This window comes from Marmota flaviventris, chromosome 12 (assembly GCF_047511675.1).
Source record: "Marmota flaviventris isolate mMarFla1 chromosome 12, mMarFla1.hap1, whole genome shotgun sequence".
NCBI lineage: Eukaryota > Metazoa > Chordata > Mammalia > Rodentia > Sciuridae > Marmota > Marmota flaviventris.
Window position 1 is genome coordinate 66,126,599 of NC_092509.1, and position 26,184 is coordinate 66,152,782.

A 26,184-nucleotide genomic window follows, 5' to 3' on the forward strand; every position below is an offset into this window, starting at 1 on the left:
AACTTTATAAGAGATTCTGCTGAACTGTAGTAATATAGTAGCAAACCAAAGAAACAAAAAATCCCTCCCCCTGTGAAGTTTAAATTCTGTGAGGGGGTGGTGCAGAATGAGCAAAGGTCCTCAAGCCAGGAATGTGCTAGGATCTTCCAGGAATACCAAAGAGACCCATGTAGTTGGAGTAGAATGAGCCAGGGTGTGGGGAAGGGTTGAAAATTAGGTGAGGAGATTGCTTTCAAGTGTATTATCTCATTTAATAACCTGTGTGTCAATGTCTTTAACAACCAACCTGATTAAAGTTTTATACTTATGCTGGGCATGGTGGCTCATATCTATAATCTCAGTGGCGGCTTGTGAGGCTGAGGCAGGAGGATCGTGAGTTCAAAGCCAGCCTCAGTAACTTAGTGAGTCCCAAAGCAACTTAGTGAGACCCTGTCTCTAAATAAAAGTACAAAATCCACTGGGGATGTGGTTTAGTGGTTGAACACCCCTCGGTTCCATCCCTGGTACCAAAAAAGAAAAAAGCGTTATACCTTTAAGTGATGTTTGGGTCATGTCATCCTTGTTAAAGGCATTCTTCAAATTCATTAAAAAAATTGTCAGCCCCTACATTTTAACCTCTAGTATGTGGCTTGACAAAAGAAATGTGTATGTGTGTGTGTGTGTGTGTGTGTGTGTGTGTGTGTGTGTGTGCTTATTGACTATCCTTCCTTGTGATCCAGAAGATCCCTTCAGAGTCTTGAAGTTAGACATTATTTTTGTAACACAATGGTTATCCTCATTTCTTAGACTGTATTTGGAAAAGTAGGCTTGAGTTTTGAGACATAAACATACATTTTAAAATTTGTTTTAAATTTGCATTATGACAATGAGTGTTTAAGGCCTAGGATTGTTAGAGTAATTGTGAACTGATATGACAGGCTTAATGCCATGGTATTTGAGTTCCTAAGTGTTGCCGGCTTTCTTAGCCATTCACTGAACATCTTGAAAAAGATAATTTCTAAAATCATTAATAGTTTTGATTGGCATTTCTACATATAAATGTATATATGGGTAAATAAATAAAGGGGTGAAAGGAAAATCAATAGAGGAGAGGGAAAAGGGAGGAGAAAATGAAAATTGAAATCAAATTCCTTGAATGTATTGTTTTGTAAAATAAATCCAAATACTCTACATAATTATAGTGCCCTAATTTAAAAAAAAACTAAAACAATACAAATAATATACCAATTTAAGAAAAACTATAAATAAATTACAGAAATATCAGTAGAGGAGTGGGAAGGGAACAGGGGGAAGGAGGAGGAAAGGGAAAGGGGAATTACTGGGGACTAAATTATAGCAAAGTATATTCTGTGCTTTTCTAATTATGTCAAAATGAATCCTAATAGTATATGTAACCAAAAAGAATCAATAAAAAAAGCAACTTAATCAAATTCACACAACAAAAAAAAAATACAAAAATAAATAAGAAATGCTAGAGAGAATGTAGAGAAAAAGGAAGACTTTTACACTTTTGGTGAGACTATAAATCAGTACAACCACTTTAAAAATCAGTACAGAAATTCCTCAAAAGACTAGGAATTGAATCACCATATGACCCGGCTATACCACTCCTTCATAGTTATCCTACTATAGCAAAAATTCATACTGTAGTAGTACATGGATACCCATGTTTATAGCAGCACAATTCATAATAGCCAAACTATGGAACCGGCCTAGGTATCCATCAATAGACGAATGGATAAAGAAAGTGTGATAAATGTACACAATTGAGTTTTATTCGGCCATAAAGAAAAATTAAATTTGGCACTTGGAGGAAAATGGATATAACCTGAGATCATTATGTTAAGCAAAATAAACAAACTCAGAGAGTCAAGGGTTGTATGTTTTCTCTCATATGTGGAAGCTGGAGAAGAAGAACGAAAAGTAAAGTGGAGGTGGTCACATAAAAAAGCAAAGGGAGATCAGTAAAGACAAGGGATGGGTGAGGGAACTGGGGCGATAGTAAATGGGGAAAGAAGGGAAGTGCTGGGGAGTGATATTGACCAAATTACACTGCTATATTGTGTGCATATATTAATATGTAACAACAAAGCCCACTATTATGTATGACTATAATGCATCAATTTTAAAAATGTGGAGAAAAAAATAAACTAGTTAAGCTGAAAATAAAATAAAATCATTAATAGACACCTGGTAACATCATTGTACTGGGGCATGACCTTTTCAGAGGTACCTTGAAACAATGGCTATGAATCAGATGTCAGGCTTGTTGGAGGGTTAAACCTAAGCAGGTAGAGCTGTAACTCAGTGATAAGCCAGGAAATATGATCATGGCTAGGGTCCATTTAAGAGGTTCAAGCTTGTTCTTTGGTGGCTAAATGATGCATCTACTGTTTTCTCTCTTTTAGACTCCCCAAGGGTCTCATACTTAAGAGTAGCACAACTCAGGGGCCCGAGTCCCCTCTAGTTGTGTAAGGAGAACTCTTTACCCTTTCTGATTTCCAGTTAGAGCACAAAGGTAGATAATAGTGGTTAGGGAGGAAAGTCCTAGGAAGCTTTGTACTTCATCGCTCTTAAGCGAGGTGTAACCAAGTTATGAGTTCTCTCCCTTCCCATGAGCCTTTTATTATTATTAGTCTCCAAACATGGATTAAGACCATTTTATACCCCTGCCTCATAAAAATCACTTTTAAAAAACTGCTATTTGCCCAGGATGAGGGGGTCAAAGATAAATAAATGATTTGATACCATGTGATAGATACCGACTTCATAGATTCAACATAATATGGCAACAGGTATAGGGCCAAGTAATAGAGAAGAAAGCAGCAGAGAAATCATCACTCTGGTTCATTACAGAAATGCTAAAAGAAAGAATATTTCAGATACATATGGGTGGTTTAATAGTCATTTGCCTTGCGGAGAGGAAGGGAGAAAGCATTTCACACAAATGTAAAGCACAGAGGTAGAAACCAGCATGGCTTGTTTTGGGGAAAGATAAATGATGATTGGAACACAGGAGGATCAATAGCACCACATGGTGGTTGAATTCCAGGTCCTGTTCTGTAGTGGCCTGGGTTGAAGATCATGCCTCCAATACCCTGAGTGAGTTTATACCTTACTTTGCTCATGTACAAAATGGGAAAGAAAACAGTATAAACTATATATATGATATATTATCAAATTATATATGATATATATTACTAATTTGCTAAGGGCCTCACTAAGTATAAATTATATATATATATATATATATATATATATATATATATATATATATATTTTTTTTTTTTTTTTTCCTTAAGGTTTCAGTGAGAATGAAATGGTTGTAACTGCTTTACTCTTCTATACCCAGTTTTTCAAATGCAAGGCAGATCCATTTCCTCTTAATTCAAAGACCCCAGTGTCTTCCCATCTCACCCAGAAAGAAAATTCACAAAATGTTGCAAAGCTTTTGTCACCTGCCTTCTTCATCATCCAGTCAACACCATGTCCTAGTATTCTTCTCCAGGGGCAAAGCCCGTGTGTGTGCCTGTGTGTGTGAGTGTGCATGTGCGTGTGTGTGTGTGTTGTACTGGAGATTGAACTCAGAGGTGGCTTTACCACTGAGTTACATTCCCAAACCTTTTATTATTTATTTTGAAACACAGTCTCACTGAGTCTCTGAGGCTGGCCTTGAACTTGTGATCCTCCTGTCTCAGCCTCCCAAGTTATTGGAATTGCAGATGTGTGCCACCATGCCAGGATACACTTCAGCTGCAAGAAGGCTACTTCTTTCACATGTGTGCCTTTGTCCTTTCTTGTGCCTGAAATGCTCTTCCCTTATGTCTTAGGGCATTCAGGCTGCTGTAACAAAAGTAACAAAGACAACAAAAGTTTATTTCTTATGATTCTAGAAAGTGGAAAATTGAAGATCAAAATGTGCTGACACATTTGTGGTCTGGTGTGGGCTAGCTTTCTGGTTCATAGTAGGACACTTATCAGTTTGTCTTCATGTGGAAGAAACAGATAGGCAGCTCTCAGAAGTAGCGTTTAGAAAGGCACTAATCTGATTCATGAGGGCCCCACCTGTCTCACTCTCAGATCACCTCCCAGAGGCCTGCCTCACCTCTTTGTACCATTACAACGAGGGGGAGGATTTCAGCATCTTCTCTACCACCCAGATAGATGTAAGCTGGCTCTCTTATCTCTTCCAGGTAGCTGATGAAAGGTTGGATGTCTGTAAGGCTTTCCTTGACCCCCTGCTTCCAAGTAATTTTGTTGACATGTTGTTCTGTCTCACAGTCTGTTATATTTTTATTTACTCCCATGCTCCCATTATTGACCCCTCCCCCCAAAGGACTCACACTTTGTCTTTTGTTGTATTTCTAATGCTTGGTTTATAATAGGCAATTGATAAATGGAAGTGCTCAGCATGGTGCTTGGCACATAGCAAACCCTTAGTGAAATTGGTGAATTTTTATCATCATCATCATCATCATCATCATTGTTCTAAACAAGAAATGAAGAGAGACAAGTAAATTGGGCTCTTACTGTGAAGGAGTCTGTGGACTTTACAGAGAGAAATCATCTCAACTGGGAAAAGAAGATCCTTGCTTGTTATAGTTTTACAGGAAGAGAGACATGAATCAGGGAAATTATGAGTTAGGAGGCCGAGTTCAAGTAGAAGATAAAGAGGGATTTAATTAAGCAGTGCAACTAGAAATAAGAGAAATCTCATAGAGAGAAATGGGCATACGAATAATCAAAGGTAACTACATATTTAAATTTTTTTCTTATTCAGTGTTATTTATTTGTAATGACATTTGTTCAGTCATTGATGTTTAATATTGGATGATGCTTTTAGGGAATGTATTTGGGATAATTGGTGTTATGGGAGGAGTTGAATTTTAGACATTTTGAGATGCCTGTAGGACATTTTGATGGGAATGGTTTGAAGAGAGTTGGGAATATAGAAGTCCAGCTATTTTTAGGAGAAGTGTGTGATGATAATACAGTTTTTTTTTTGCATCTACAGAAATGAGGAGAAGTTAAGGGAAAAAGAGAAGAAGCCAAGCAAAAATTATTGAAAGTACCACATTGGAAGAATTGGCAAGAGAAAAGGAAGAAAGAACAGGAGAAAGATGTGTTACAAGTGTCAGAGGAGGAAAGTATTTGGAGAAGGAAAGTGAGGGACCACACCAGACTAGATAAACAGCTGAAAGAGGTCAAAAAGGACCTAAAGGAGACCTGGCTGTGGGAATTGGCAATTAGGAGTTCATTGGTGACCACCATGTGCAAATGTGAGAGAAGACCCAGGTTTCAGTAGATGAAGGGTAAATGCAATGGAGAAACTCCCATATACCATTTTGTCAGGGATGTTGTTGGTGGCCATGCAGGGAACAAAGAGGGAGACAGAGGGGACAGAGGGCTAGCTACTGAAGAGGAGCTGGTGGGGAGGGAAGATTTTATCAAAATAGAGGGGCAAAGGAATGGAACAAAAGGGGGAGAGATTCATACCAAAAAAGAAGCAGGGAGGAGAAAAAAATGGATAAAGCAAAACCTACAATGTGTCCAGAGCAGATGAGAGTGCAAACATACCCATGACCTTCCTTAGGAACAAGGAGCAACTTCTCTCCTTAGACACAAGCGGGAAGGCAGTCAAGTTGGTCCTGGTACTGTTGTAAAGGGGAAGCAGGTCAAGGACATTTATAGCCAATATCTCTCATTTATCTAAAATATAGGCAGTCAAATCACATTGGTGAAATACAGTGCAATCAGCCTAGAAAGGGATTCAGGTGGAGAGATGGTCCATTCAGGTAGGCGGGTGTGTTTTAGGGCTACATTTCCCCCTGCCCATATCAAAGAACATGAAAGAAATAATGGAAGCCTCATCTGGAATATACCATGGACCAGATCATTTAGTCTAGGAACCTTGCTTGATAGGTGAGGAAATTGAGCATTTTAGTGACTAGCTCAAGGTTAGACAGCTAGTTAGTAGCCAAAATCGCACTAAAACCAGTTTTTCTCACTCTTAACCCATACACTTGGTGAAGTGTCTCAAGCTGTGCTTTCCAGAGTCTTAATGCCACTTGAACCAATATTGCTTCCTTCTGTATGTGCACTTCCCTCCCCTTGCACACACATCCACCCTACCCCCTGCCAGTCAGCAACCTCAAACTCAGCCTCATGCATCCTGCTACTTGCCTCACCTCCCCTGCATGGTCCATTATTTGAGCTGGCAGGCTGAATCAGATTGACCCTCAGATGGGTTTTTTCTCCGGGATAAGCCATGTTGCAGACTGCCTGTCTGGTTATATTCATGAACCAAACCAGCGTGAGGCTGATGCCATTGTAAGGACCGAGGGCATTAGCTCTGTGAAGTTGCTGCCATATCCCAAAGGCAGAGTTGAACTAGATACTCCCTGGAGTGTAGCACTTATGGTTGTCAAATGAACCTCCTAGATGGCCCTTTTGCATTTAACTCGATATTTAAAAGGACTTAACGGAAATGCTTAATTCACCGAAAGGGATATTATGTTGGAAATGTATTAAGCAAAACCTAGTTGTATCAGTTCGTAGGCTGCATAAGTTCATACATTCCAGAATCAGTCAATAATTATTAGCTGTAAGCATTTTAGTTATATATGAATAGGGTTTATATTTACCCTGTCTACATTTCTGCATGGATTTTGTTGTTCTTGAATTATTGTTTTAAAAATGTTACTTCCTATGAAAGATACTCGGGAGCTATCATCTAATTTTCTACAGAGTACTTAATTTGGATAGCTGTATTAGTGCTCTTATAAGGGATCAAATCCTATATATTTAGCCTCTTTTTTTTTTCTCTTCACTGAAATAGATGTTAGGATAACTGAGTAGTTTCTGTCCTTTAAATAATGTACTAAATACAGTGCTCATGGACACCCCTTTCTCCTCTCATTTGATTTTGAGATACGGAGAATAAATGAGAGGCTCACTTGGGTTTTGCTGTCTTTTATGAAATCCAAGCCACTCTGGAGCTAACGAGCAAGAAGCGCAGGAGGCCACCTTCGTGGGAGCAGCTCCCTTTCCCAAGCATCTCATCCTCTCTCCTCTGTCATCCCCAGGCGATGTGCCTGCATTTGTGTGTGTAGATTTATAGTTTATCTTTATCTATGGCTTCATCTGTAGGTAGCTATTATAGCTGCCTCGCCTGGATATTGTTTGGGCCTGATAGATCTGTCTGTAGTTCATCAAAGGGGAGCCGAGTGCCTAAAAGCCATCGGGTCCAGCTGAGGATGAAATACGAGCCATCAGCCTTGGTAATGGCTGTAAAATTTCATAATTACACGGCCTTTATTACATTGCATAATGATCCTGAAGCAGTATGGAACAATTAATTAAGATTTTCAACCGTGGCTCTTTCAGAAATTAAAAGGTGCTAGTAGCTGAGAAATGGGGATCTGTCTTGTCCTAAAAGCATTAGGGATGCTTAAGAAATACTTTCCCACACACTTTCATTTTTTTGTTAAGAGGAACATTTCCTAGTTAAGGGAACACACATTAGTGTACTCTGCCTATTAACAACTTTTCATTTCAACTTCACAACTGATGTTTTAAAAGGAACGGGAGTAAAGGAGAGTGCCGGGGATCTATATAACTCTCCAACTTCCTTTTTCCCTTCTTTGAAAAATTCTATTTGGCGTCCTGCTGTAGCCATTTATCACATTTATGGTTGTTCATCTCTACACATTAAATAAATGCAGGCTCTGAGATAGGGGGTCAGTTAACTGCCTACAATAGTCTACTGACCAAGGAGTTTTTCTTATACACTCTCTCATATCTTGAGGCATTAAAATTCTTTCAAGATCTCTACAGTTGTGACAGTCATCCCCAAAGGAAGACTTTACTGTTTCCATTTATTTTCCTGTGAATATAGCATGTCACATCTAATATATGCCTTTTATTTATTTATATATTTTTTTATCATCTCATCTTCACACCCCATAAAGAGTAATTAAATTTGGTGCTGGTCTGTAAGAGCCACTAGGAAGTTGCTATATTTAAAACAAGTGAAAGGGGGAAAAATTACATACATGCACATGGATGTACCTGCACACATACAAACTGTGAACCATTCTTGACTTTATTGTTTATGTCAAGGAAATTAGGAGGAAGACGATTGGGTCCAATCAAAACATTAATGGAATGATAGTAAAATCAAGCCCAATATTTTTTCTGATGATGATTCCGAGCTGTTATCCCAAATTCATCCACATACTTCACGAGAAAGAGACACGCTTCAAGGAAGCATTATCAATGGTGTTGTCAATTTAAATGAGAGAGTATAAAAAAAGCAACCTCCCAAACTCATTGTGATCACACAGAACTCCTGGATATTTGTTCACGTCAAGTATTATTGTTTTTAAATTGACAATCATCATATAACATTTTACGGATCTAAATATTTCATGGGAGACTAAAACTTCCCTTGGGCCTCCCCAATAATAAACTTTCAACAGAAAATTTGGAAAGGATTATGTGCTTCAAGGAGGAGCTGCTACTCAGAGTCAATTCTCTTGTTGAGGCATTTAGTCCCTTAATAGGAATTTTCTGATCTGCTGTCATTCTTGTTCACACACCGAGTGTCACTGCCTCTAAAACACTTGTCATTCTTTAATGGAAACAAAATAGTCATTGCAGCCAGAGCCGCAATGTCATTCCGCTACCCCTTGCTGTGTCGGCAATAGTGAAAATGACAGAGCGGCTCTCAGTAGGGGTAATTAAAATGTAAATATTGATATTTTATTATTTGAAATTACTTTCCAGTGCGGCATTTAATATCTCTCCATCTGTGCGGCTCTGTTTAGCGGTCACTTTAGTGCAGCTCTGGGATACCAAGCAGCGGCTTGATCCCCGTTATGTCAAAATGCTTGTTGCTGCTTAATTTTGATATCTAATTAAGTGGAAAAGTACAGTCCACACTGTAATCCATGGCATCTTAACCAGCTGCTTGGGTATATTTAGAATTAATCTCCACTATGGAATCATCCTAATGTATGCAATTAAGAGTCTGCCGATGGCTAATTAGGTGTATTAGAATCAGTCGGCTTTTTATGCCCCCCCCCTTTCATTTTGGACTGTTGCAGACGAAAGAGTCTCTGCCTCCAGAGGTATTCTTAATGCTACTCAAATCGAGTTAGGAAACAGTGCAACTTCTGAATAGAATCATCCATGGACAGTAACCTTCCTATTTTCCTTTGCTTATTTCCTTGACTCCACCTCATACAGGAATATCTAGGATTTTCTGCTTTTATTTGCAGGGTCTCAGAGCCCCAAGAAGGACTGGTCGTAGCAGAGGAGTAAGGTGGGATACAGAGATAAATACACTTTCCAACAGCTCAGAGAAGGAGGCTGTGAGGCAGAGCTGGGGTGCTCTTGTTCTTTCAGGGGGGAGAAGCATTATAGCATAAGAGCTTTTTCCCGCAGCTATGTCTGCCTCTTCCATTCCACTTTGGAATGGAAGCACTTCTCAGAGAATGACTATAAGAGGGACAGAGGTTTAGTTTGTATATCATGTATCCCTGGTCAATGTGACAGGCAGGTTCTTTCTAGTGATAATGATTCTGTATTTGTGTGACTGAGGAATTTTGAGAGCTGTGTTGTCTTCTGCTTTTGTTTTTGTTTTAACTTGGCCAGTTATCCAAATTGGGGACAGCATTATAGAAAGGAAGAAGGCAGGGCCGCGAGGAATGGAAGGGGTTGCCTCTGTTGTCAATGAGAAGATAACTGGTAGCCTCCCAGTGGAACCGATGCCAAGCCATAATGACTTAGCTCCTCTTGAGCCAGCAAACCCCAGCCATGAACTTGGGAGTAAATATTCGTAAACAGATCTTCATTAGCCACAGAGAAAAATAGTGTGAGTGCCTGACTTTAAAGTGAATTCTCGGAGGTAGAAATTCAGAGAATCTGTTTTTCCATGCTGTCCAGAGCACAAATTATGTCCAAGTCTTTAAGCATAGATAGTGAGGATTTCTAATATTATGTGAATGTGAAGTTTCAGGGTCAGCTTGTTATAATTTCTTATCTGTGACATGGATCTCATGGATAACATATTTCTTGTACATACTTTCATGAATACATATGACACTTTGTTTTTAATGGCCCGTGCTGTAAATCCTTTCACTTACATTTATGCAGACCTTCTGATTTTTTTTTTTCCCCTGCCTCTCCTCCTTTTAGGGCATATGTTAGACACTGAGTTATAGTGTCTTTCTGTATTAAGAAAATCAAGAGCAGCACACCTGAAGGATTTTCTTTGCTTTTTCCTGCTTTGCTTGTAACTAGTAAAAGTGAGACAAGGCAAGATACCAATATTAACTCCCTAAGCACTAAGCCTCTAATAATTAGTGCTCTTGTTAGAATTTATGTTTTATATCAAGGGGCCAATTAGCTAAATTTGAAAAGATTTGAAGATAAGTTATTTAAAATCAGTGAAGATTTAAAATGATCCAGTAGAGTCATAAGTGATTTTTCTCTTCTAGCTCCCAGATAGAATCAGTTCTTGGTCACTTCTGTGAACGTACACAAGATAATCACAACTCTTTATTTTTTTGTGACTGGCAGCTAAATTCCTTTTTTGTTTTTACATTTTAGGTGAACTCACATGAAATTACCCATGTTCTTCTAGTGTCTCTGTCTTTCTGTTTGTTAATGTGTGTCAGTGTGGACTTCAAAAATGGGGACATTATAGCAAGACTTCTGTGAACACAAGACCCCCTGAGCCTCATAGATAGTAGGTCTGCCTTCCTTAATCCCAACTATGACCTTTTGTAGCCAGGCAAATCAGATTGGGGTGCATCGAGCACTTCTCTTTCCCAGATAATTTTCTCTCTTTTTAAAATACTTTAGTAAATTAATAGATAGGCCTATCTATTTGATCCACTGTCACTGATTCCTCATTATCCAATGTGGATAGACTCTTATAATATCACAATATTACACTGAGTTATATATAACAGAGATGAAGTAGCCCTAGCTAAATTACTATTCATGATTATCTTTACTTGTTGAATATTACCAAGAGAAGCAGTATTAAGGTTTATGTGTAGGAAAATAAAACTCATAAAATTTTAATTTTAATTTTAAATATATCCATGTTAGAAACAATGACAAAATCAAATATAAGAAAGTATAAAGTAAAAAAAAAAAATGCAAGCGGCAATATTTGTTGTGGTTTTAGAAAATTTAACCAAAAATTACAGTAAGGGCTATGGTTTCAACCATTCTGATGAGTTTTAGGGGCTCATGTAATTCTTGCTGAAGTTTGGCATCCTTTAGTAATAGTTGATTGGTTTGGTTATTGCATTATTTTTAAAAACAAATGTTTGAGTGTAAAATTTACTTTAGCAAAATTCATCTTCTTATGTTTCTCCCTACATCTCTATTTTAAGTGGAAAATTATGGTCTCTCGTGAACATAATTTGTTTGCTTATAAACATATACTTTCTGTTGAGTATGTACAAGAAATGGAAAATCAAAGCTTATGATTCATGTGAAATTGCTCCTAATTTATTAAAAAAATATTTTTGGCTCTTTATTGATTTCCTTAAGGTACTACCTGGTTTTTTTAGTCTTTAAGAGACCCTGCTTTACTTGTCCAGAAGGGTTGCACAGGGCTTTATCTGTAATTGTGCTGATGCCTTCATCAGGTGGAAACAATGCTTCCTCAAAATTATTTTGTAAGAATGGACATACAAACTAGTTTGACAAACCTGAAACATGTCTAAATGGTATTTAAATTATAGTAGGTATTCAGACACTATGAAAAGTCATAACCCAAAACTACCATCTTCACTGTTAGTAAATATCCAATTCGCTGATTTAAAATGGGAAGGCCTCTCATTCACTAAATTCTGTTCAAAGGCTGTACTGTTGCAAATACTTCTGACAAGTGAGTATTTACCTAGTGAAGATCTATTGCTCTAAAATGAACTGAGAGGGCAATGCTTAATGAATGCATTTTTATTGCTGCCGTCTCTGTTGAAAGCCTTCAGGAAAAGGAAACTGATAATGATTTTTTAAAAAAACAGCATATCTCAATATGCTATTTTTTTCAAACTGTGGAAAATGTTCTTATGAGTAGTTTTTACTTGGACTTTACAAAAATCAGATTTGGAATTCCCTAGAAATTTATGCACAAAAAATAGGCATATGATATTTTATTCCTGTTCCTAAAAAGAAGCATTGAGCATTTGTTTTCATCTCTGTCATGATTAGGTTCAGATTTCAGAGGTTTAACATCTTAGTTATAGAAAATAAATGTACACATTGTCCAAATAATTATACAACTGGGATAAAGTAGATAAATTAATTACAGATACTCGTAAATAAATTTAAAAAGTCATTGGGACATTATCATTAAGTCTGTTGTGAATGCTTGTTTATAAATATAAGTAGTTAGTCAATGGAATTAAAATGTCAACTTTAATTTACAATTAAAGAGGAACTAGCTAAGGTTAAGAAATATAGGCAGGACTTTATTAAAGGTTAAAAGGTTCCAAATAAAATTCTATATGCTCTATAGGCAGTTTTAAACAAAAACATTCACATATTCTCAGTGCCTTAATAAACATCCATGATTAATGAAAAAGCATTAGACGTTTTTTTTGTTATATGTTATTATCTATTTTGTATGAATGGGACTGATTTCCAGAAAGGGCTCTTTGTTCCTAATCACCCGTTTTTTTTGAAAATCAATCAGTAAAGTTTGAAGGACTTACCCATTTGTTCATTTAGTAGACATTTACTGAGCACCTACTATGTCCCAGGCCCAGTTGCAGGTGCTAGAGCAACAAGAGCAGAGGGGTGTACCCTCTAGAAAGCTCATAAGACATGGTAAGAAGGATATGGATACATCCATCACATTCACTCCCTGACCTCACCTGTCACCTATGCTCAGATCTGTGTGGTTCTTCGTGTCACTTTTCTATTTTACAACTGATCCTACATGCTACAGAATAGCAATAATGATGATTGTAAAAATGGAAACCAGTGTGTACATTTGTGAATGATTTCAGACATATAAATGAGAAGACTTGGTGGTAGGTCAATGAAGAGCTAAGAGTGAGGTGGTGGTACTGTTAATTGGGTACAGACATAGTAGAGCTGTGGGTCTTGGCATTGGGATTAGGAAAATGAGCTCAGTGTTCAACATGTTAGGCCCTCCACAGAGGAAATATTAGAGGAGGATTTTTTTTTTTTTTTTTTTAGGAAAGGAAGAAAAGGGACAAATAGTGAAAGGAATTTTGTATTGTGCCAGAGAGTTTGAGTTTTGTCCTATAAGATATATGGAAGCTAAGAAAGCATTTTGGTCAGTGGATGGCACTTAGATTTTATATTTTTAAAATGGCTTGAATAGCCATGGGTAGGATACAAGAAAGAAAGAGCAGATATAAGGATATTTGATAAAAAAAGGATGTTAAAATTAATTTCAAAGTAATAATGTTTACAACCAAGTACCTATCCCTTCTCCTCCACGTACACACAGATACATACACAAACACATGTGTACTTGGATCTGTCCTTATGTGGTAGCACCTATTTTCTTTTCTTCATTATAGGCTAATCTACTTTGACTTAATTGTAAAATCTCAGAAGGCAAGGATTATATTGTACTCATTTTGTATATCCTAATTGCACACCAGTTATAATAGATGTCCTCAGGTCAGTTGATTTGAATTTCATTACAGTAGAAACACTAGAAATCTAGTAATTCAGGGCTGGAACACACCTTCAGGAACATCTTTTCCATCTTTTATATTTACAAGTGATAAAGCAGGAACCAGAGAAGTTGAGTCATGCCTCAAAGTCTCACAATTTCTTGGTAGCAGACATGGAGCCAGTTCTAGGTCCATTCTACCCCCTCTATCCTCTATCTCACCATAACCCAGACAACTTTGGGCTTTGGAGAGTCATTCTCAGTTTGTTACTCTGAATCTGAAACTGTTGGAACTGGCAGATTCTTCAGAGGGTCTCGTTCATTTTCATATTTGACAGATGAGGAGGTCAAGTGGGGTCTGCCTTAGCTTTCTAGGGCTGGTATAACAAAGTACCACACAAACTGGGTGGATTAAGCAGCAGAGATGTGTTTTCTCACACTTCTGGAGGTTGGAAAGCCAAGATCAGAGTATCATCGGGCTTGGTTCTTGGGAGGGCCATGAGGGGAGCACTTGTTCCAGACCTCTCTCCTACCTTCTGGTATCTTCAAGCATCCCCTGGCTTTCACGTGTTATTCTCCCTTAAGGTTTTAAATCATCTTCCTTCTGTACATAGCCATTCCTGTGTCCAAACTTACCCCTTTTTACAATGATACAGTCAGAGTAGGGCACACTTAATGGCCTTATCGGAACTCAAAAGACTATTTTCAAAGGTCATTGGATGTACTTGGATTCAAATTTCTACTTTTTAATTTTTTTTTTTTGAGTAGGGGTAGAATTCATAAGATGGCCTAGTTAATACTATTGGTTATAGCCACATGGGGACTTCTTGGGCATTTCCTGGAGATAGTAGTATCTACATGTCAGATATTCTTGGTTTTCAGTGGCTAGTGTTTAATGCTCTGTAATAGCCTCTGATGCTTCTTGACCTGATCCTACTAGTCATGGGCTAGATCAAGTCCAATTCAAGCACAGATTCTTTTTCTTTAAATGTGAAATGGGATTTCAAAACGGTGCTCTTCCCTACTCAACATCCATCAAATCCCAAAGTGACACCAACCATGCCATTCTATAAGAAAAAATGTTAAGAGTCCTATATTATATCAGTCTACTTTCTTTTTCCTTGATAGAAAAACAAATTTTGGACACATGAAAAGGGAGAGCTTTTCAGGTAGAACTTTCTTGTTTTCAAGTAGTCAAAAGCAAAGATCCTAGGAAAAGAAAGCTACTGATTTCTCACCTTTAAGGCAGTTTAGCCCATACTTATCTCCAGGACCCTCAACAATTTTTCTTTCTCCTTGATTAAAAGAGGACACAAGAAGTTAAGTTGAGGCCAGGTAAGAAGAAGTTTGGGAAAAGATAAGGGAATTATTTCAGTTCCTCTGTAGTCATTCAGAAGTGATTAAGGGTAATGAAAGGAAAGTAAGGGTAAGAAAAGACTTCCAGAACGTACCTGCACACTCTTCCTGGCCGTCTTTTACGTTCTTGTTCATCTGCCCCATCAGTCCTTTCTTCAAGGAAGGCAGGCACTTGTTAAAAAGTCACCATCTGGCAGGGAAAACAAACAAAACAACTCTTGTCATCAGGTTGAGGGATTCCTGTTTTGCTCTATGGGCTATTTCTCTTTAGTTACTGTTATGGTTTTAATTTTTATAGCAAGCTGGACTGGAAAACAAGGAAAAATTGCAGAAGAAAATCCACTGTGTCAGGGGAACATGTTTTCCATTTCTGTGCCACAAGTTAACTAATAGTTAACTCATTAGGCTGTCATATAATCACTGTGAGTGGTCAGTGGTCAACTTCACCTGCACCCACAATTAATAGTGGTAGTTCTGTCTCGTGCTGACAAATATCACCTTTGAAATTCCAGTCTCTTCTCCTTCTTTAGTTGATTACAACTACCCAGATGGTTTGCTCTCTGTTATTAAGGTAGTCAGTTCTGCCTCACATAAATATGTGTGTGTGTGTGTGTGTGTGTACAGTAATATTTTAATGTAAATTCTACCTTTCAGAAACCACAAATGAAAAGTGGGTTCATTTGTCCCGTGGAACCACTTTTTTAACATAGTGGTTTCATAAAGTCTCTGTGAAACCTACTTGTTAATATAAAAACAAAGCCACAAAAACATACTTCTTACAATGTCCGAATGATCAGATTAGACAGAAAGGGAGGTCTTCCCATTTTTTCAGTTATGTTCACACATTACCCGTACCAGTTGTGATTGAATTTAAATTATTGAAATGTAGATTATGATCAGACCAAAAGAATAAAAATTCAGGAGTGGTATTATAGCCATTGTTATCTAATGCCAAAAAAAATCTAAAATAGAGCTAATCATTACCATCCCTTTTAAAGAAAAAAAAATTAATAAAATGCCTCTGATAGCACCCCATAGATGTTCCAGCTTTCACTTGGGCAGTTAACCATCTGTAGTTGCTTCTCACAACCTTGTGGTCAATTCCAGTTTGTGAAACACACAAACATGCATGCATGCCCACACATATACATATAAAATCTCTTGGATCCAGGGCTGTGTGTTTTGTGAATCATATGTGAAAAGAGCAACTGGCTTAAAAATAGAGTAAGTTTATATCTAACAAGGGTTGCACATCTGGGTTTTTATAGGTAGCTAAGATTAAACCATAGTGCCAGCGTTATCCTTTTCATCCCTAGTTCTTGGAAACATTAGGTTTATTGTATGAAAGAGAGAGAATCTCGCCAATGCCACATTGCGCAGTCATCTCTAAATAAACTTTGTTTGCAATCTCCGTGAGTCATTGTGGCACAATTACAATTCTAGCACGCTATGTTATTTGTTGAGAAGCGTCAATTTTTTTTGTGGAACAGAGAAAGTACAGTTCAAAAACTGTGAGCAGGCAAATCGATGCCATGATTAACTGATATTAACAGACACTCTGAAGATTTAAAATGCTTGCTCTGTGTTTCAAGAAAGCAGCTGAGAAAAAAATGCCTAGCAGGGGTTAAACCCAAATGCCTGCACTGCAGCCTATTTCTGTCAACACTCCGTTCAGGAAATAAACATTTATGCTTTCTGAAATGAAAGTGTATTTTTGAAGACTAGCCGTCAGATATTTTTTGCCCTTCACACTTTCAGATGCTTAGCCTTTTTTGTAAGTTGACTGCAAAGTGCATCAGTTTGCCAGCCTGAAAAAAAAAAATGTGCTTGATGAGTGCCCATGGCACCACTGTCAACCTCCGAAGTTTCTAGCAGAAGAAGGCAAGAGAGTTGGCACAAAGCATGCTTTCTTCAAGCCTGTTACCTCAGGGGTACCTGCCTCTTGAGAAGCTTTTCAATCCTTCCAAATGATGTTATTCCCAACTGTCATCTGGTTTATTTGGAGCACACTGTGTTGCAGATAAACATGCTATTTAACTGTGGGTCAAGGTAGCGAGTCGTTCTGCTAAGCAAAATGCCTGAGATACATTAAATGGCACTGATTCCCAGACAGAAATGAAGAGAGATCAGAGTTGTCAGCGATATACAAGGAATGGGCTATAGCCAGTGAAGAAAAAAAAATGTGCCAGGGTATCATTGTATTTTAAAAAGCTGTAATACGGCTGAACATTTAAAACTATAACCTGTCACACACCAAGGATTAAGATCTCCGGGTGTACAAAACATGAAGTTCAAATGACACAACTGCAAAGCATATTTTATTTCACTTGGGAAAGAGGTTTCTCTCCAAAGATAACTAAATGTAATAGATGATGAGGACCTCTAACTTGTAGCCTGATAGCTATAAAACACCATTAAACACCTGGTAAAAGCACAAACAGGTAATGATCATTAGGATACAAGTGCACAAGGCAACAGAGCCATCAGGTATTAGAAGATTCCTTAGACTCACTTTATTAAAACATTCATTCTCATTTAGGTCTTGGTCATTTAGGTTTTGAGACTTTGCTCAGGTCTGTAAAAAGATATTATTTCATCCATATGGACTCACGGATGAGAAGTGTAGCTAGCAATTCTCAAGTCAGGTAAAAGAATTTTATGGGATTAAAATAAAATCTCTGTTAGGTATTTGCCCTCTTTACTGACCATAGGAATGTGACTGTATCATAATGAGGCTGTGTAACTGCTACTCAGGCATTTGGGCAGGAAAGCTCTTTGTGCTGCCTTTGCAGAGTTGTTGTATAAAGGGTTAAAAATGTGAGACAGCTATTTAGATAGACCATGAAGAAGTAGAAAAGTCCAGACTTTTATTTTATTTTGCAAAGCATAGTTCCTCTTTTTCCTGTGCTTTTGCCAAAATTATACTTCCTTGAATCCACTCAGAGAGGAGGATATTTAGCAAGTAAATTTGTCATATCTCTTATGCTATAACCATCTCCCCATGCTTCCCAACCAAAAATTTTTTAAAAGTACCTTTTTTCCTTCTCTTTATTTCATAGAGAAGTGAAATGAAAAGTTAGGTTTGCAAGAGGTATGAAACACACACGCACATGTACAAACACACACGTCATCAGCATCGAAAAAGTAAATTTCAGGATCAACCTAAATAAAATGAAATTTTATTACTTTTTACTTAATTAAACCCCAAAGAAATGTGTGAAACATTGTTGCGGCTGAAAAATTGTTAATTTGTAAATCACAGGGACAAAGGGGCCCCAGTGCAACTTTAAAGTTTCCGTGCACGTAAATGTCGATAGCGTGCCTTCTCCATCATCAGCACTAAATTCACATTGATGCCTCTTTTCTTCTCTGTATTGATCCTTCCATGAGAACGTAGATTTGTATCTGTTAATTAATGCGTCCTGAAACAGCGTTTGTATTAATCAGGCAGATAAGAAAAATTGGATGCCTGCACCCCCCTGACAACCGTAAAAGTGCTGGCCCTGATAAAATCGTGGATGGACCTCAATAAAAAAGTTCCTCCTTCCACTCAATAAACTAATCATCCTGCTTTTAATTATTCGGCAGAAAGATGTGTGGAGATTGGAGAATGTGTAAATCTATTTACTAACAGCAGTGTCTGGGAGGGAGAATTGGGCTGTCACAGGAAGGTGCTGCGGGCTACGCTCTCTGTCCATCTGCTGCTGCAGAAAACTGCTGCTTAGGAGCATGAAAGACGGGAGAAAACCAAGGCAAATTGAAAAACCCTTTCCTTTTTTGCTCTTAACTTCCCAGATGATAATTTGTTTTTGTTGTTGATTTAACTTACCAAAATATCCCTACTTAGTATCTTTTCCAGAGTTAGATATCATTATCTGCACTGCACTTTATTTATTTATTTTTCTTCTTGATTAGAGGAGATAGAAAGAAAAAGAAAAAAGAAATAGTGCATTTTTTTGTTTGTTTGTTAGTTTTGTGACTATAACATTCCCCAGATTGTAAGCACCTGGAGGTGCTATCTATGAAGTTATATTATTGTTTTTTTTTTCTTTTTTGAATCTTCTTTTTAAAATGTTATCAATTATATGTCCAGTTCTAAGAGGATATTTATTAATTTAACCCTAAATTGCAATGATAGGAAAAAAAGAGATCTGGAAAAAGAAAACTTGCAAAGCCAGACAAAAATGAGCTCTGTCCTACAACATGTAAGCCCCTTGTCAGTGAAAACAATGATTTTCACACTTGCATAAAGACTCCTTTAAGAAAAGTGGACTAACCCCTTTCCATGATTTTATGAAGCACTTAGTGTTTTCACCAATAGGTCAGGAAATCATTCCCTTTTCTTTATTGTGCTATAGCTTTTGGCATCATATGGAATAGGAACAATCTGATATGATTAAAAATGACAGCAACAATGACCCGAAGCAGGAGCCTAAAAAAGCTTGGGTGTAAGTGGATGTTTATAATTTCTGTAAAATTTGAGTAATAACATCTGGAAAAGGAGTAAAATTAGATTTCTTAGTTTGCATTATTAAAAATACCCTCTCCATCTTAGTGGAATTACTAATGGCAGGACCATATTTTATGGTGCTGTTGTTCTCAAAAAACATATGGGGTAGCTGGTCATCCTTGGAGTTCCTAGAGATACCCTTGCAATGAAACTTTACATTTTAAAGACTCTATAAAAAGCATCTAATGGTCAGATACCATTAAGACTTCTTTTTAGAATATAGATCTAGATCTTGTGAGATATGACTACACATATATATTCTCCAGAGTATGCTTAATTGTACTACTTCATCTTTTATCATTGATCAACATTTTTTATTTTAAATTTTTACATTTGTTTTTCTCAAGATTAGAAGAGACTTTGTGCTTGTGTGAATGAAGCCCAGATTTCTAGTGAAGAACTGAAGCAGTCAACCATATATTTCAGATAAAAATAATCCATACTATAGTAACAGTTATCAAATACATGGTATAAATGATTATCTGGATGAATATTATATATCCCACATGTAAAAATTAAGGTACAAGCTAATTGACCTGCTCAAGGTGAAATAGTTATTACCAGCGTGGGGCCAATATTTCCATTCCGGATCTTTCTTTCATTTCTTTTCTACCAAACCCTAATATTTTTCTATTTAACTTTTAAAATAATTGAACTTGAGTAAAAATTGTGACTTTTTTACTTGGTAAAGAAGCCAAGCTGCTATGTATTCTTTCTTTTATACCACTAGTTGCCATTTTAAAAAGAAATTTATGTTAAATATCACTGGGGACAAATTATTCAACTGAGAAGGCTCGTTTAGTTATAACTCCTCATTCACTATCATTACTGAGAAATGTTTTCAAGTTGTAGTCTACTGTGTGGCCCACACTGTTTTCCTTTTTGTTGTTGTTTGTGGGGTTTTTTATTATTTTGACTTTTATATTGTTTATCAATATCAGTTTTTAAAAAGTATGTAGCTAAAAATCTGACTTCCCATAATACATTCCTAAAAACTTCACCAGTAATAAGCAATAAGGATTACATGGTATTTTTTTTATAAATAAAATTTAAAAATGTAGACCTTTATTTCATTTCCCTCAGCTGAGTCTATAAAACCTATAAAAACACCAACCAATCGAAGCTGGTTTGTAACTTTTACTTTGCTGTTCACAGAGTGATCAGGGGAAAATTTTAGGAGCTTCTAATCAAAGCTCAGCATCATTGTGAGCTCCAGTGCAGAAGCTGACTACCATATGAAACTAATGTTGCATTATGAAATTATGGCTTTAAAGTAACTTGATCTGCTCATCTTTTCATGCAGGCTTCTCCACGCTGTCCCTGGCGGACCAGATGAGCCTTCTGCAGAGTGCTTGGATGGAAATTTTGATCCTTGGTGTCGTATACCGATCCCTTTCATTTGAGGACGAACTTGTCTATGCAGACGATTATATAATGGACGAAGACCAGTCCAAATTAGCAGGCCTTCTTGACCTAAACAATGCTATCCTGCAGCTGGTAAAGAAATACAAGAGCATGAAGCTGGAGAAAGAAGAATTCGTTACCCTCAAAGCTATAGCTCTTGCTAATTCAGGTTGGCATATTGACATGCTCATTGCTTCATTTTTTAATATGTCATTTTTACCCCCTTCCCTTAACTTCATCAGGGATTTGTTAGACCTAGTTTGTAAATTCTGAATGAGTCAGCAAAATTACAATCAGTGTAGCTTCCAAGAAAAGTTAGAAATGAGAAAAATACACTTAAAGAGAATTATTTATTTTCCTTGCTTATTGAAAGCTGTGAAAACTTTAACCACCTAATATATTTACTAATTTAGATCATAGCAGAGCAAAAGCTCTGGTATGAGCAGTATAAGTAGAAGCCCTGGGGACAAAATTAGCTCTGCTGTCCTTCATAGACTAGTCCATGTAAAAGAATTGTGGAGCTAAACAAACCACTTCCTCTCAAAAATACACATTTTTACAATAGGGGTAATGCTTTTATTGTTGCTTCTAATTTTAGTTATCAAACAATACTCCATTTCTTACATTCTGAAATCCTCTAAAAGTCAAATTCTGCTGAAGAAGTATGTCCCTCAAATGTCCCACCCGGGCAGCAAGGGTTAAGAATTATGGGGATAAATGTTCCTTCCATTTGAACTGAAACGTGCTAAAATAGGGAGCAACTCTGATAAGTAAAAATCGTTGGTGCTTTGTTGTTTTTTCCTTTGTGCCTCTTCTAATGCTTTATTGTGGTCTTAAGTCTCTTTTAGCATTTGCATAAAGTTCAGGATAGATCCCCCCTTAATGACGTGCCGATCATTAGATACCTGTGTGTCAATAACATGCTCTGATGCTATGTACCATTGACAGTCACACCGTGCCCCTCCATCTGCTTTTGTTTTGACCCTATCTTTGAACTTTATCTTGGTTGCCGGCCAGTAGTTTTCCCTTTAATTACAAGAAGGAAACTGTCAATAAAATCTGTTAAATGGGATGCAATGAGTGGCTTGAATGGGCGGATGGCTATTTGTTCAAATTCTGCAGCATTCAAGGTATTGACAGTTTGTTTTCTGGGGCCATATGTGACGATCAATCTCAGGCTGGGCTCAGCCGCGCTGAAAAATGAAAAACCAGATTGCTTTTGCTTACTTGTGGATGACGACTTTGTGATTTGGCACGGTCCTAGTGAGATGAGACCTTCTGCCCAAATTGCCCCCATGAGAGCTAGGGACGCGTGACTGTTTTTAGAAATAATTTTTAATTGATTTTGTAATTAACAGTTCATCTACAATATTGATGCATAAATCCTTGGACTGATAGGAGGGAAATTGTTTTCAACAATGAAGTTGTACTTTCCTATTTATCTTCATAATGGAGTTTAGCATCTCACAGTTTTAATTGGGAATATAACCCCCTTCCTTACCACACTGTTCACCCCTCTTCTCCCACTCCTCTGTGAAACTATAAAATATGATTCTTTATGACAAATGGTTTATTGTCATAAACCCTCAGGAACCCTTTGCCTTGCTGGTGAGAAGGTAAAAATGGGAGCTGGGATAGAAGTTTTTTGGAAATTTATTAGTTTGTACAAACTTCACAGATGGATCTCTCATATTTAGGTGAAAGATTTTATAGCATTGCTTGGGGAGGCATTTTTATTTGGTAATAATGAAACAATTCTCATTTGAAACAATTAATTGGTCAATTGTTTTTAAAATAGAGTAAGTATGTTTTATATGTTTTATGTTTCAAATTGCTTTTTAAAATTATTAGCTAATTGTGAATGCTGAGCAATGCTAAAGCTTTATCATAAAAATTGCTAAAAGTTTATAATTTTAGATGTTAGATGTATGCTTTATGGCTAAGTATTATAATTTAGAATACCTTAATTAGTAGCAGGATTTCTGACTCTGTTGCTTAGAAATATAGTCATTAATATTGTTGATATATAAATGTTCTAATCCCACATACTCTGCTGTTGGGGGAAGAAGTGACCTACTTTACAACAGTGACTGGTGATTAGACTTTATTTAAAGAACTAGTTAGTTTATTTTTCTGTTTAAAGCCAGAAATATTTACCAAGCTTTTCTGTTTCTCCTATTATCATAGTTGCTTTGCAGGAAATTTCTGCATGGCACAAATTTTTTTCTGCAAGTGATTCTAACCCTTTTTTATTTTTAGCCTCTTAATACCAAGAAAATTAATTGAACCAAACTCCATACTAAAGAAGAAGTGATTAAGGACTATAAAAACTATTTTAACCTCTACATTGTCCCACCTTTCCTGTGCTGTAAACTTTTGCTCACCATCTAACACACAAGCACCACATTTTTAGTTTGGGGAAAACAACTCAAAAATCATTTTTTCTTTTTTTTTTTTACATTGCTGTCAATGTAAATCTATTTTATTTCAGTTCTTTAGTCATAAAATTATAGGTTCGTCCAGATTAGAACCAGTGTAAGTTTCTTTAACTGTTCATAAACACATCAGTATGAAAATATTTTAATACTTTTCATAAATATCCTAAAAAACTCCTAGATTTGCTTTTAGTATTTAGGAATTTCAGATGAATATAGATGATGTTTTATGCAAAAAATCCCTAATGTTATTTATGTAAGTATTTTAGCTTTCCCTGTATAGCTATGTGTTAATAACCAATGTCCAGTTTATCTAGATTTCATGTTATTTTAAAATGTGTCTTTATTAAAAAATTATCAATGTTATGCTTGGGAAATAAGGCACTTGACCTCCTATAATGACTGTCATATTTTTTGTGATGGTGTTTCTGTCGTATGTGAATTCAGGAAAACATGACACCAGAACATCATTGGTAGTATATTGCCTATCTTCAAGTATGTGGCCCAGAATAATGATGAACTAATACTGCAATTCTTACATACATGTATTTGAAAACCCTAAGTAATTATTTCAATTACTTTTGAACATAACAAATTTACAGACTCATGTAAGCTGTGTTTTCTCTTATTTTTGAGTATTAACATTGAGCAATTAATTATTGCACCCATGATGCAGCTCTGTGGGATCAAATTTAAAAAGAAAAATCTAGGTCACAATTTGAACATGGTAATTTGTAGGTTCCAGTCTTCTCATGCATGCACCAAGAGGTTAGACTGATCTCTAGAATTATTTCCATTAGGGGGAATTCTATGATTTTATGATGAATTTTATCTTTGTATTGGAGAACATTGTGAAATATTGCTATAAGAATTTTGGGTAAGGTTATGCCACAGGATTCTAGTCTCATGATTGGTTCTGTTGATTCATATACCTATGAATTTGTTTGAAACTGCTATCACTGGTCCCAATGTAATATACTCATTTTCACATACTGGAAGATGAAAGGAGTCTAAAATTATGAATCACTTTAGGTCTGATCATTCTCTTTTGTTCAAGTCATAAGACCTTTATGCTTCATAGTTGCCACTCACATTTCAACCTTTGTCACCCTTGTCCTGTCCTTAGTCTGAAACCAGGTGAGTTCATTCCTTTCAAAAATAAGTATTTTTAAAGTCAGGGATTTTTTTAAAAATATCTACATAGTATTTCTGGAATGATAGGACCTAATGATACACAGCTACAATTAATACTTTGGTCATCAACTTCAAATCCTACATAATTATAACAACCTCATAGTGGCAATATGGGAATAATGGCAAGAAAAAAAAAATTGTACATGTTCTTAGCTGATTTTACTAGAAGTTGAAATAATTTTTTCTTTTATATTCTGGAGATGATTTTAGCTAATGTCCAAGATATTATCATTTTATAGAATCTTTCTGTAGCCATTTATTTTTTTAAGTCACTTTTGGGTAATCTCATTTGATTCCTACAACATACCCATGCTGTAGACATGTCTAAATCATTTTACAGATATCTGAAGTGAGCTGATAAAGAAGTATGGTCTCTGTGAAGCAGAGAGTTGGATCTTCTGTCCCGTGCTATCAGTGAGCTATTTGTATTTCATAAATAATTATGTATTATATCTTTAAAAGGCTCAGTTTAGAATACTAGAGCCATTGTAATTTCATATTCAAGAACCTAAATTAACATTTTATATTTAGTTAAGAATTGTGTGCCTTCTTTTATTTTGCTGTCTTTTTGAATTTAAGGTACAATTGTTCTTCAGTATCTGGAGAAATTGGTTCCAGGACCTCTCTGCCTACCCATGGACTCCAAAATACACAGTTTCAAGTCCCTTATACAAGATGGCAGCACTTGCATGTAACCTATATACACCTCCTGTATACTTTAAATCATCTCTAGATTACTTATAATACCTAATACAATGCAAATGCTAAATAAATAATTATTATATTGTGTAGGGAATAATGGCAAGAAAAAAATCCATACATATTCAGAACAAATACAGTTTATCTTTTTGGATATTTTCTATCCATGGTTGGTTGAATCTATGGATCTATATTCCTCAGATAGGGAGAGCTGACACCTATAAAACTACCCAGGAAAATGACAAACTGAATTTAAGAGGAAATGCTTACCATGTGATTTTTAGTGTCTTATGGTAAATGAGCATGGTAGATAGATCTTTTACCCAGACTAAAAAGTAGTTCATACTAAATAAGAGATAAGAAATCAAAATTATAATTTTCCACCTTCTAGTATACATTTTTAAACAGAAATCTAACATTGCTTCTCAGGTTAATTATATTTCAGATGATATATTTGAAAAGTATTTTTAATGCAACCTTTAATATTCATATATATTATGATATTGCAAAATTTTAAGCAAAACAAAAAATAGTTCTTAAATATACTTTTTTATGCTTTGTGATTACTGTCCCTTGGCACAGTATAAGACAAATTTGCTGCAAAAATATCTGTATTTTCAACCTGAATAGTAGCAAACAAAATACTCTGAAGTTGCTTTACTTTGAGGTTTTAGTGACTATAACATCAGTTTCATTTATGGGTCTAAGACAAAGAGCAATCTGTTACAAAACTTAATTAGCATGATGCAGATCATCTTTGATGCTATGGAAGGTTGAAATATCCATCAACCAAATTGACATCAACATTCAGTTATCCATTAAAATTATCTTTAACACTTCTACTAAATGGAGTTAGAAAACTCCTAGAAAAGTTTTAAGAGATTGGGGAGCTGGGAGATAGGTGGGAA

General features: G+C 36.3%; 1 protein-coding gene across 15 annotated transcripts in view; it reads left to right on the plus strand.

Annotated features, from left to right (window-relative positions):
• Esrrg (estrogen related receptor gamma) overlaps positions 1 to 26,184 on the plus strand; it is a 600,595-nt gene that overhangs the window by 563,695 nt on the left and 10,716 nt on the right. For 13 of the 15 annotated variants that reach the window (XM_071600071.1, XM_071600070.1, XM_071600072.1 and 10 more), the window contains one exon: positions 20,848 to 21,117. In XM_071600071.1, the coding sequence (XP_071456172.1) occupies positions 20,848 to 21,117 (270 nt within the window). Of the gene's footprint in view, positions 1 to 20,847; positions 21,118 to 24,917; positions 25,051 to 25,156; positions 25,269 to 26,184 lie in introns of those variants that run through there. The other 2 variants (XR_011703969.1, XM_071600081.1) reach the window with 2 other exon arrangements.